This window comes from Gadus morhua, chromosome 5 (genome assembly GCF_902167405.1).
Source record: "Gadus morhua chromosome 5, gadMor3.0, whole genome shotgun sequence".
NCBI classification, from domain to species: domain Eukaryota; kingdom Metazoa; phylum Chordata; class Actinopteri; order Gadiformes; family Gadidae; genus Gadus; species Gadus morhua.
In genome coordinates this window covers 15,544,302-15,556,879 of record NC_044052.1, presented here as the reverse complement: position 1 = coordinate 15,556,879, position 12,578 = coordinate 15,544,302, and the positions used below count along the sequence as shown (strand labels likewise).

Genomic DNA, 12,578 nt, shown 5'->3' with positions numbered 1-12,578 from the left:
GAGCAATGATCATTCAACATTTCGGTTCTCCTATAGCAACAACACTTGCAACACAAAAACAAGAACAAAGCATGGCCAAAGTGGGGCGGCTGTCCAGCTTTCTTGGAGGTCAATGATAGATGTAGTAGTACTCAGGCTAAAACAAACACAGCAACATGTGCAACCAAACAGCCAATTCACAGAGCCATCGATCCCTCGATCCCACCCAATGACCTGCAGCGCTGTTCAAATGCTTCCAAGGCTGCAGTCACGTGGTCAACAATGGATTTCATTAGCAATATACAAACTACCAGAATGAACAAAATACATAAAAAAGGTATATTTTAAATTTTACGGACAACGTGTAGGATTTCTACTTGCAACTCTTTAAATTGGCCAATTGTTACATTGTTTGTGGTTAATTACTTGTTGTCATTTAAATAACATAATGTACATTTTTGTGTCGAGTATATCACCCCTATTGTCTGTCTTTAACTAACATATTACTGATTATAGCTCATATTAGTTGATGAATTCGATTGTGTTAAAAAGCCAGTGAACCCACTATTTCAGATGGAATTCAAACACCATGATATTTAAAAAAAAATGTGTTTTGGGTTGAGAGTTTTAGGAAGGAGGTGGGCGTGTTATCCCCATGGTAACGACCCACACCAACTTTATGATACTCTTTCAGTACAGTCGTTGTGTATGAGCATCATAACAAGTAATGTTGTATATGAAATGCACCAAACACCGTAGCGTTATTCTTCAGGTGTCCAGGAAGCCTCACCCTCACTCAGACGAGGACATTGATTACATTGCTTCTCAAACAGAGCTTCACCATCCACACACACTGCGTCGTTATACTATAACGTTATAATAATATTCACTTAAATATTATCATTGTTCAAAAAGCTCAACTTTCTCTTGGACGCCACAGTCTGGGGGTGCTGCATAGTTTCCTCTATGTACTAAAATTGACCTTGGGTGCCTTGAAAGGCGCCTCTAAATTAAATGTATTATTATTATTATTATCAGTTCGAGCAGGCTGCAGTACCCTTATGGTATTGGAGGAATTTCTGATTCTGACAGTCATTTTTAAACATATATCCACTGTATTTTAGACAAAATAATGGGATGCATGGGCATCACTGTCACACCATGGTAATGTTCTTGGGACTGCTTGGTGGCGGTCAGCCTGTGACTGGGAAACAGCAGTGCACTGTGTCTATTCCCTCTGTGGATGTCTCTTTGTTCAAACATACTGTGGATTGCATAACGATGTCACTGCCTGGCTCAAAGCCTCCACTATCTGTCCCTTGAGCCATGTGACAAACACACACACACACACATACTGTACAACCACTCACACACACACACACACACACACACACACACACACACACACACACACACACACACACACACACACACACACACACACACACACACACACACACTTTAAATAAGTAGAGCAGCTCTAGCTGGTTTAATAGTCATCCTCAGGCTGATAGCACACATACAGACCAAACCCAGCACAGAGACACACGCAAACACAGTGACAGAACAATGCTTGGATAGTGTAAAGTGAGTCCACATGACTAACAGTACAACAGTAAATTCCTTCACGACTCGCCTCAGCAATGGAAAGAAGCGAACATGTCACATCATTAAGAGTCAACCATAACAGTTGTTGTTGTTGTTGTTGTTGTTGTTGGTGGCCCAACAAAAGAAATACAAGAGATTTTGTGGTAGTGGTTATGATAGGGACATTAACTGCACTTGAATGCAGTACTACATGGCAAATTATGTTACGTCGATCATTATGTAGACTACAGTATGGACCATGAATGGAATACATCAGTAGGTAAGGAAGCATTTTAAAATAGTGAATTCATTGAAGATTATGTCAGAATAAACGGATCACATCATATCAACTGAAGGCTTGAACGTCCCAACATGAGATGCAGAGGCCTACATATGGAATGGACATAAATGGAAGGACTAGGAACAGTATGAATAAAAAAGAAAGAGGACTGTTGTTGGCCTTTTCAATTATAATTGTTCTGTTCTTCTGAGCAAGAGGACACTTAAGTAAGTCTTTGGCATTAGTATGTGACAATGTAAGCCTTGCTTCCTTAATAGGCTGCATAGCCAGCAACGCAAAATGGATTTACAGCAATATTATTTTGTTTAATCCAGATTACATCTGGTACCAAAGTCTTAATCCTCATTTGATGGATTCAGTAAGGCTATGGTTGAATTAGCCGACCCTTCTACTTAACCTCTTAAAGCTAGGAATTTACAGAGCACAAAAAGAGCACATTTCTGCACAGTTTAAAAAATAGTTTTTTATAAAGAAGAAACATTAGAACTAATAACTACAGCAAGCAAATTAAGATGGAACATGGAAAAGAAAGCATGCCTACGGATTCTGATGGTTAAAAATCGTGTTTATCCCTAAAGAAATGCCTTAATTAAGGCACACAGAGTAGGAAAAAAGATTGTGTACCTTTTAAAAACTAGTGCAGGGAGCGCTAAAGCAAACATGGAGTCACTCATGCCGGACATAAATTCCCACTAGTCAATATTTAAGTTGTGACAAACCTTGAACCAAGATAATGTAACGTTGCCAAGAACTGCTGACTACAACTTTGAGATAACAGAAAGGCATCTTCATAAGCAGTTGTGCTGTTAACTAAAATAATTCTCATTTCAGGATAGAAATGTGAATTATCAAGAAATATTTCCGACTCAAACAGATTGTTTTGTAGAGGCAGTATACAGGCAGTTTGTAATAATAAATAAAACAACTGATTGTAAGACAGAATGAAAAACAAAACAGAAAGAAAAGGCTGATGGCCAAGCTTGAGATAATGATATCCTGATAACCAAAATGAAATAGAAAGAGGTAGGGCTGTAACGATACGCGTATCAAACCGAAAATCGCGATACTCAAAGCCACGAACCTGTCTCGCGGTGTGAGAAGGCAGAAGCGCGATATGCCCTTTCTAACTCTTCGGTCAAATTGTCCGATTGAAATTTGCTAATAATTTGTCTAAATAATAGTCTGCTGACAGCGCCCCCTCCTATCGATGCCGTTAATATGTGACGAGATGCCCTCTCTGTGATCACAGCTCTCCGTGGCTACGGAGGATTGCATTTCTCCACAGCCGTCGAAGTCCTCATATGCGATATGAACGACATTTATCCAGAGTGGGCCAAGCGCGAAAAAAATTGCCTGTGTGATCCTGTCTCTATTGTTTTGTGTGATTTGACTGGCAGTTTGTCTGCTTATAGGTTGGAATGAAGCGGCCACCGATTATTGACAGGATGGGTACTTTATTCTACCGGACTCGTTCGCTTCTTCACTAGACACACGCGCTACCGCTCGCTCTCCTCGCTCGTCCACTCACTCGCTGACGTCACTCACACACGCATACGCACACTGCCATTCTCGCGTATACATATATGCTACTCGTAACACTATGCCTCGTTATTGCGACGTTCATGTTTTTCCTCATCTGTTGAAAGTTAGGCTATTAAACATGTTGCATTCTATACGGCCTGATTATGTCATTATTTAAGCTACATAGCCTAATAAGAAGCGCTAATAAGGATATTTGAATAAACCAACCAAACAGTTAAAGGTGCCCTATTATGCCTACCAGCAAAAAGCATCCTCCAACTGCAATCTTTGGTTATTTCTTTATTAATTTAACTATACTTTAATAGTATTCTTTCGGTTCAAATCTGTTCAGTGTTCCAAATTATTTGTTATTAAATGTTACATTAAGATAATTGGTATTTAAAGGTTGTATAGGTGATTTGCTTTTTTGGCCATTTTTGCAAAATTACTTGAAATCCTTATCATAACCCGCTTACAGCCACTGAGTTAGAAGTACTGACATGAAAATTAAACAAGTCAATCATCTGTGGAACGGGCAGGGCTCGAAAAACTCCAGCCAATCATTTCCATTGCCACCGAGTTGCATTGGACAGTAAGTACGTCAATCAAACGGTCGTACTGCACTCCCCCTCCCCCGCGCCCCGCGCGCGACCCCTTCGTGCAGTACTCGTGACCCAGAGCTCGTGACCCAGAGCAAGCTCCTGTTTGTTGTTATCCTGCGGTAGCTACTGGAACTAGTTAATCCACATTTGGACCTAGCAGTAGAAGACAATTTCCATGGCAGACAAGACGCCACCATCCCCACCACCACCACCACCACCAGCAAAGAGAAGGAAAACTCTTTTTCAGAGAGTAATTGATAATAAAAACGCTGAAAGAGAAAAACTGAAATCAAGAATAATCCTAGGCGCTGCTTTCGAACGTTGGCGGCAACTGAAGGACGAGAAGGGTCTAAAAACCGATGCTTGTGTGGCGGTTGACCTAGTTTCAAAGTTTATACCGTTTATACTCGGTAATACCGGTGTGGAGACGAGTGTATTACTCGGTGTGAAAATGTCCACACCGCGGCAACCCTAGTGAAAACCAGGACTTCCAATACAATTATATGAAACAAACATACATTTTCTAAAAATAGTAATGATTTATGTGACCGTTTAATGTTTATAACATCTGGTCCAACCATTGCAGCGAGAACGTATTCTCAGCAGGGGGTGCTGGGAAAAAAAAAACTCAGCCTGCACTAGACTCGCAACTCGTTACATTGATAAAAAAAAGATGTATAGCAGCGCAGCTCAATTACACCAGTGCATGCGCGGACAGTTGAAAATCGATCGTTCACATCCAGCTGCTCACAGAACAAGTTTAGCGCACAACCGCTACCCTCACACTTTTTCATATAACCTTTTTTCAGCACTAGGTCATATGAGCATTAAATAAATGCTGCGTCTCAAAATGCCTTGGACAGCAGCGAGGATGACTCGCTTTGCCACGGGCCGAATCAGTTCGGAGCGACCACAGCCAGAGCGAACACAGCGGGGCAGAGGAGTGTCAGGAATAGTCTTTGGTGTACACATCAGTACGGCCTATTTGCACTACTGTTTAGTGGCAATGCAGTGTTTTATTCGATGCCTTTTTATTTTCGTATATTATTTCAATGAATACAATTTATTTATTCATAAAAAACGGATCTGGTCTTCAAATCTTTTTTCCAAATATAGGTCGTCTTACAATGGGGTTTGTGTTTATATTCGGACCAATACGGTACAGCGGGCGCTCACATGACGTTAAGCATTTCCTGGTGCATAATGTGACGCTTCAGAACCTTAAAATCCCGTTTCTCCCCGTTGACACGACAACACATAACCGGCGTTTTCAGAAATCTCCACTTTGGCCGGAGTTTTTAGAAATGATCGTTTTCTGTGATAAGACAGGGCCTCGGACAGGGGGTGTTGCAGCCCCCCCAGCACTCCTACTTCCCGCGGTACTGGGTGCAACTTACAGCTGAATGTAGTGCCATGTTGTTAAACGAAAACCTACGCTAGCCTGGCTCGCTCTCGCGCATCTCTGTTCGCGCTCGTGCATGATTGCGCGTCCAGGTACTTGGAATGGGTGGAGTCAGAGTCAGCGTTGAAGGAGAGGGGGTAGGACCATTTGAGTTGTGTATTTTCAAAATCTGCTGGCGTTTCGCAAATCACCTACCCAACCTTTAAGTGTTGTTTAAATAAAATGCTTTTTAAATTTAAAAGAATCATGGGATGTATCGAACCGTGGGTCAAAAATCGTGATACAAACCGAATCGTGAATTTGTGTATCGTTACAGCCCTAGAAAGAGGAGATAAAAGCCATACGATTGGGAGTAGGAGAGTGGGAAGGAGCGTGTAGCGGTCAGGGTCCACTCTCAGCAAAAGAGTACTGGGGTGGATTTGATCCCCAATGACCGCAGTCTACCTTGTTAAGGTACTTGGTGATGTTTTGGTACGTTCTCTAGCTATTAACACAATATAGGAAAAAAACTGTTTTTTTTTCCCATCGATCCACCTGAACTGGATATAATGCACAATGATTTGCACTTCACTCTTTCCCAAACTACATTTAAATACTAAGGAATCAACATTTTCCAAAATGTACCATAATACTTAAATCAATTTCCCTGCACCAACAACAAACGTCAAAGAAGACCTTCAAAGGTGCAGCTTACATCTCAATACTTATTACAATGTTGGCCTCTCCTCCCCCCTCTTCTTTTGGTGCATTACTCTCTCTTTTATAGATCACTCTCTTTAATATTGGGTAATAAAGCACCAAGGCTTCAGAATTCTTTATTAAAGAGGAACAGATCAGAGGGAGGGTTGGGGTTAGCACATTTGTAACTTTACTATTGGCCAGGCAACATGCAAAACAATTTACACTTGGCCTTGTACCCTGAAACTCAGTGGTGCCAGATGGAACCACATTCATGTTACTCTTCCTCCCTAAAAGCATTGGTATGCCACACCAACAGACTTCCAGCCACGTTCAACCAAAAACAATTGGACCTCTTCAGATACTTTTAAGTTCAGATCAACTACCATTTTATCGTATCGCAGTGAAGGTCTCCCAACAACTTATTTTGAACCCCCATGACCCAAGAGCACTAAATAATGTGGTTAACTTTTTTGCATTGTCATTATGTTATTAGTTTTTAATTCATTTATCTTTATTCTACATCAATGTACCTAATTCATTAATGTTATTGCTCTTAGTCACTGTGTTTTTATAAAGGGAGGTGGTGGGGAGGGATTATTATTCAAACACTCTATATTACTGTACTGTGTCGTTTCATAAAATACCTATTAAATACGTTGACCCGAAACAAGTATGCCTTGTTTAGGCTCTTACCTGAGAGGCAGATGAAGGTCATGTAGTCTCCCTGGCCACCAGTGGCCAAGAAGGGGATTTTCTTCTTGGTGCGCCGCTTCACTTGCACAGCTGCAAGCATCTTCTCATCGTTGGGCGTAAACACCTCCTTGTTGATAGTGGACTTGGAACTCATCTCTCAGGGCAGCCAGGAGCAGGTCTGGGTGGGAAACAAGTGAAACCAGAGGAGGATCAGAATCTCCCATTCATTTGGGCAGGAGGAAAATGCATCGTCTATTCAGGAAAGGGTGGCATGCTGTAGTTTGTTGTGAGCTCAGGAGACAGTACCACAAACGGTATTAATCCCTGAAGGGGAAAAAAGACTCCGCTACATATGACCGAGACCCAGCATGACAATTGACTAAAAGGTGCAGATACAAAATAAAGTAAGGGATGGCCCTATGAAAACAAGTGATGTACTCTGACAACATAGTAGCTGAATAATACTATTTGATAATATCATCAACATGGTGTTCAGGGAAAGAGAACCACATATTTCCATGAAGAACGTAATAATAATAATAATAATAAATGAAATTTATATAGCGCTTAATATGGTATGAGAGGACAAACGTACAATGAGTTATTCTTCCAGGTTGTAACCGAAGTCGAATTCTGTCAAAATTAAAATGTACTTTGGATTCCCCTGCTTTAAACATTTCTCATAACAAATATAAGTAGAGTTCAGTAGCAGAGCGAGCCTGCTAGTCTGAGAGAGTTTCTTAAAGCAGACTTGGCAAAAATCCTTGACAATTATAAAAAACTAAAATATCTGGCAAAACACAACTGGACCCTTGGGATTGAGGAGCGATTGTGAAGGAATTTTTATGGTCAATATTAGGTAAAAAAAATACTAATTAGTTAAAAGGCTAACTGTGTTGGGTGGAGTAGTGGAGAATATTTTATTTCTAACAGTTATGTATGGCTGACCCCTTTTATTTCCAAATATCTTGGAGCATTGACCTATAAGCAAATCAAACCTACATCACAAAAAACAATGACTCCCTATTGAGCAATATTCTGTTCTCCAACTGCAAATTACTGTTGCTCCAAAGCAATCTACAGCTGAGTTGACCAACTACAAATACTGTTTGGGCATGCATAAAGAAAAGACCACACATTTAAAGACGCTTGCACTGCAAAATGTGTTTCCACAAAAAGTTGCCAAACAACCATTTGTAAAACAAATGAAAATGACGGCTGTATTTAGGAAAGTGATTTAAGCTACTCACGCCATATAAAAAAGATGACAAATTTGTCTTTTGCTCATATATGGCTTGAATACGGTTCAAAACTGTGTCAAGGAGCATTAAGTGCTGAATGTGGCTCACATGATTACCATGTCCGCACAGGGACAGTGGTAATCATGTGTGCCTGCATACATATGGTCAGTCTATGACTGTGCTATTCCATCGTCAGCAGCAATACCAGCAGGGGAGGGGAGACTTCACAGTGTAAACCAGCTGAGGCTCTCTCCGTCATCACTAATCCGTTCAGGGAGCCCACCCCACCACCCATTCCCCCTCCTTCTCCTTGTCTCCATCATCCAATGTGCACTCAAGAGGGAGAGAGGGAGAGGGAGAGGGAGAGGGAGAGGGAGAGAGACAGAGACAGAGACAGAGACAGAGACAGAGACAGAGAGAGAGCCCCAGCCCCCACTGATCTGTCACCAGGCAGAGGGTAGCCCAAATCCCCCTGAGGTGGCCAAGCAAAGCATCGTGGGTGATCGTGGAAGCAGGGGGTGTTGTGGATTGAAGGGAGAAATGATGGAAAGAATGAGTGGGAGGCGAACGAGGAGCTGTAGGAGAAGGAGGCTAAAAAGGAGCCGCCAGGCAGTGAATAGAATCCGCCAAGCCACCGTGCTGCCTGGCTTCTGGGTTGACTGATGCAATGCTCACCGAGCATGGCTGGAGAGAGGAGGGAACAGATGGAGCTGTGTTAGGGGGAAGCGAGACCTACACCAATATATCACTGGATTAATTCTATTTCCCTGCAAAACTACCTCCACTAGCACCTTATCAGGCATGTGCCTCCTCCGCCCCAGCTGACTGAGAGGGGAACAGGAGCTAGTGCTCCCGGGCTACACTCCTGCCCAGGGCGTTAATATGGAATCTGTTTCCGTTGTTCACGGTGCCCCCGGAGACATCTTCGAAGAGGGGAAAACTTCAGAGTCGTTCTGCCGGCGCCGCGGCAACAAGCTCAGCCAATCCAGGCTCTCCTCGTGGGGCCACAGATGCTTAGAGACCCCTGGCAGGAGCCAGGGCCTGAAGGCTGGAAGGGATATCCAGGGACTCGGTGTGGAGTCCGCTAGCCACAATAGTCACAAGCAGAAGGACCCAGGGGAAACTGGAGGTCCAGGCGGCCTATTTTATATCCCTTAATCTCTTTCCAAAGTGCAGGGAAGAACCAAATTGGGTGCTGAAGGAGCTTTATAAGAGGCATTTCAGGAGGAACTACTGGTATAAATTAGTCTGTCGCTTTGATAATTACATTGCTGGCACAGTTGGGAGTGTTTTTGCACAGAGCCTTGTCAAACGAAGGCCTAAAGAGGCTCAGCTCGCTCTTCCTCACATTGTTTGCAGTCGCCTTGACTCTAGTAACGACTGACTGACTGACTGACTGACTGACTGACTGACTGACTGACTGACTGACTGACTGACTGACTGTGTTTGCTCCATGTGAAACCAACATTCAAGTGCCTCATCCACATGAATTAGAGAGCACCCAACCAGGGAACTATAGCTTATCCCAAACCTCACTATGGATACTTATGTGACTGTTTGTGCTTTTGTGTGCAAGGCCATGGGCACAAAGCTGTTATTATTTGGATAGTAAGTGCACGGCAGAGGCACTCTGATTTGACCTCCTATTATCACTTTAAGGATACAGAAGAATGGTGGCTAAGACCTTAATTACCAACAATGAGGCAGACAGAAGACCGCACACACCCCCCTCATTTGAAGTAGGCTAAATGTTTCTGTTTCACTACAAAATTTCCATCTGTACTTTTTGCTGCATAAATTTACTTGAATAGAAACTGATTCCTTAAACATGTTTCCACGTGGCATCTGACCAATATCCTATTCGCTGACACCCTTGGGGTTGGTCAAGCGTCCAAGGGCCCAACTGAGAAATCTCCATCTTTAGTCTTAAACATGCAGAAACGATTTGTGTTCTGCAAAAATTACAACCACAACACCCTCTGGTTCAGATCTTCAACCTGCTGTTTTCCTAATGTACGTTCACTTTAACAACAGATTTTGTTTGAAAACTTTCTGAACATTTATGGTGCCTACCGAGCGGCCCAATTGAAGCTGTTTAACCAGCAGTGAATCTGAAACTGTTGAAACAAAACAAAAAGATTATAATAATCACAGATTATTAATGATTATGCCCGGCAGGGGGTCAATGAGTACATACTTCAGCTCACTAGGAGGACGTCAGATGTGAGAGCGTTTCTTCTATGTGGTCCCTGACACATTTGTGTACACGTAGACACTGCTATAAGAATAAGGCCCTATGGCCTCTCTCTTTGTTGTCTGACCCATCTGATCTCAAAGCGTCCTCAATGTGTCTCCCACTTGCATTCACACCTGTACTGAGAGCTGTCCACTTGTGTTCGGATCACCCAAGAGGAATGTTAATATCATTTGTGAACAGGTCCTCTTTTCAATCTCCCTCTGCGGGCGAACTAGGGGACATTTCAAAACAAAACAGAAAGTTTCACCTCAACTACGTCCACTTGCGTAATCTTGGTTAACTTCTGTTACCAACATTAAGGAGTAACTGATGACATCAAACCAGCTAGAGCACACAGCTTCACGCATCATAATTTTAGACAAACAACAGACTGTTTCTGCAGAGCTAAAATAGCACTCGGGAGTGAGTGGTGATCCCACATCAACACAAACACAGATGGTGGCTGTTAATGAAATGAAATGGAGGCCGGACTGTCCGCTCGGTCTGCATTTGTGCCTGCTGTTCGCTGATCAATGTCTCGGGCAGCCATTAAACTGGCCACACCATATCATAGCAACACACAATACACAATAACATAAATTATTCCGAGGCCAAAACGTGCATAGTATTTCACATATTTTTCTGAATACACCATTAAGGCATTTTATTTGGGAACAATTTTAACCATTAATGTTTTATACAGATCACTACTTTTATACATATCACATGTGTTCTTCTTTTGCTCAAGACAATAATCAAAGCCATTTGACACAGAACATCAAACCGTCAGTAGACTTACTATTCAGACAACGCTATGATTAAAAGGAACTGGTCTATTGCACAGATGCAATCTAGCGAATGACCCCTTACCCCGGAGGATAAACACTAGCCGGTCTCATTTATTTCCTGGGATATATACTGCAATAGCGAGCCATGGACCAGCCACTAATAGTGTGCGTCAAGCCCATACATTATGTCAATCTTTAACTGCCAGGGTTCTTAGAACAATAAAAATTTGAATGAGCTACAGTCCAGCAGGCCCTGAATGGTAATAAGGTTATCAAACAGCCGTCAATAGATATCGCTAGCATGGTAGCTAAATCACAAAATAAATTAGCAACTGAATACCCTAGGATATTGACAAAGACCAGAGAGCTAACGGTTTACTTCTATAGCAATAAGGCCTAGTCTAGGTATAGCTAGACTAGTCCAGTTCGTCAAGACCCCAGGTCGACTGTAGACATTGTCTGTGTCCAGATGTAAATGGACTATGATTTTTGGCTAACCCACCCCATATCGCGTTATAGGAAGATTCCGAAATTGGGCAGATGGCGATCTATTGGCATCTTTAATATCCTGAACAAGGGTTTATCAGGTCCCATTGCTGTATCTAAGTTTTGTGAACTGCCTATTACGCAGCCACTATCTTTGATCCGAATTCTATCCAGTCATTTTAGTCTCTTGGTCAGTTAGCATGCCCAGTGGCGTGTCAACCCTGAATCCAAACCGAATCAATTTGTAAGTTTGCGGGCACTGTTGGCAAAAAACAACCAAGCCAGGGCAGTTCATATGGGCTTACTTGTGTTGGACAAATCAAGGTCAAAAGTTATGAATGCTAAACACTCGTTTGAAATTTAATTGATGTCAATAACCAACTGCTCAGTTTCATCGCGAGAGGAGGCGAGTTGGACAAAATACATGGCTCACTTACTTCTGGACATTGAGCATTTCGACGCTAACCTGGGGTCTTAAACCGTCCAAATCCTTTTAGTATATAGGTTTCGATTTATTTTTGGTTTTATTAATTTAATAGAAAGTAAAGTATTATTGTTTTTTATTGCATATGTGGTTTATTAGTATAGTATTTATGTATCTGTGGTCTATTTTGGTATATAGTCACCCCATACCAAGGGGTGACTATTATGATAACAAAGTTGGAATAAGGAGGACATTTTTGGGCTCATGGAAATTTCAATGGTTTGTTGTTCTCCAGTGGTTTGTTTGGAAGGGAGTGTCGTAAATGACCAAGAGATGGCCGATAAAGTGAGTATTATATTAAATAAAGCAGTTTATAAAAGACACACTGTAATGCAATGAAACAAAAGGGTACCCAGATCTGTGATATGTTTGTGTTTACATGATGGCCTTGATACCTCATGACCACAGGACAAAGCCTTTAGGGAATTATTATTTTACTTTTCTATATACAAGAATGCTGGAGTGCAAAATGTAGAGCTCAGCAGTGGGAAGGGCAACGGGTAAGATAAGCATCTCTCATGGCTGACAAAAGACCCTGTTTTGCAGAGATAGCCAACAAAAGCAAAGCAGAAGAAGG

The 12,578-nt window shown here is 42.0% G+C and overlaps 1 protein-coding gene across 1 annotated transcript in view; it reads right to left on the bottom strand.

Moving 5' to 3' along the window:
• The window catches only part of stxbp6 (syntaxin binding protein 6 (amisyn)), a 55,526-nt gene that overhangs the window by 41,253 nt on the left and 1,695 nt on the right, over positions 1 to 12,578 (bottom strand). The window contains exon 2 of the mRNA XM_030356275.1: positions 6,767 to 6,944. Coding sequence (XP_030212135.1) covers positions 6,767 to 6,920 — 154 coding nt within the window. The 5' untranslated portion in view covers positions 6,921 to 6,944. The remainder of the gene's footprint in view (positions 1 to 6,766; positions 6,945 to 12,578) is intronic.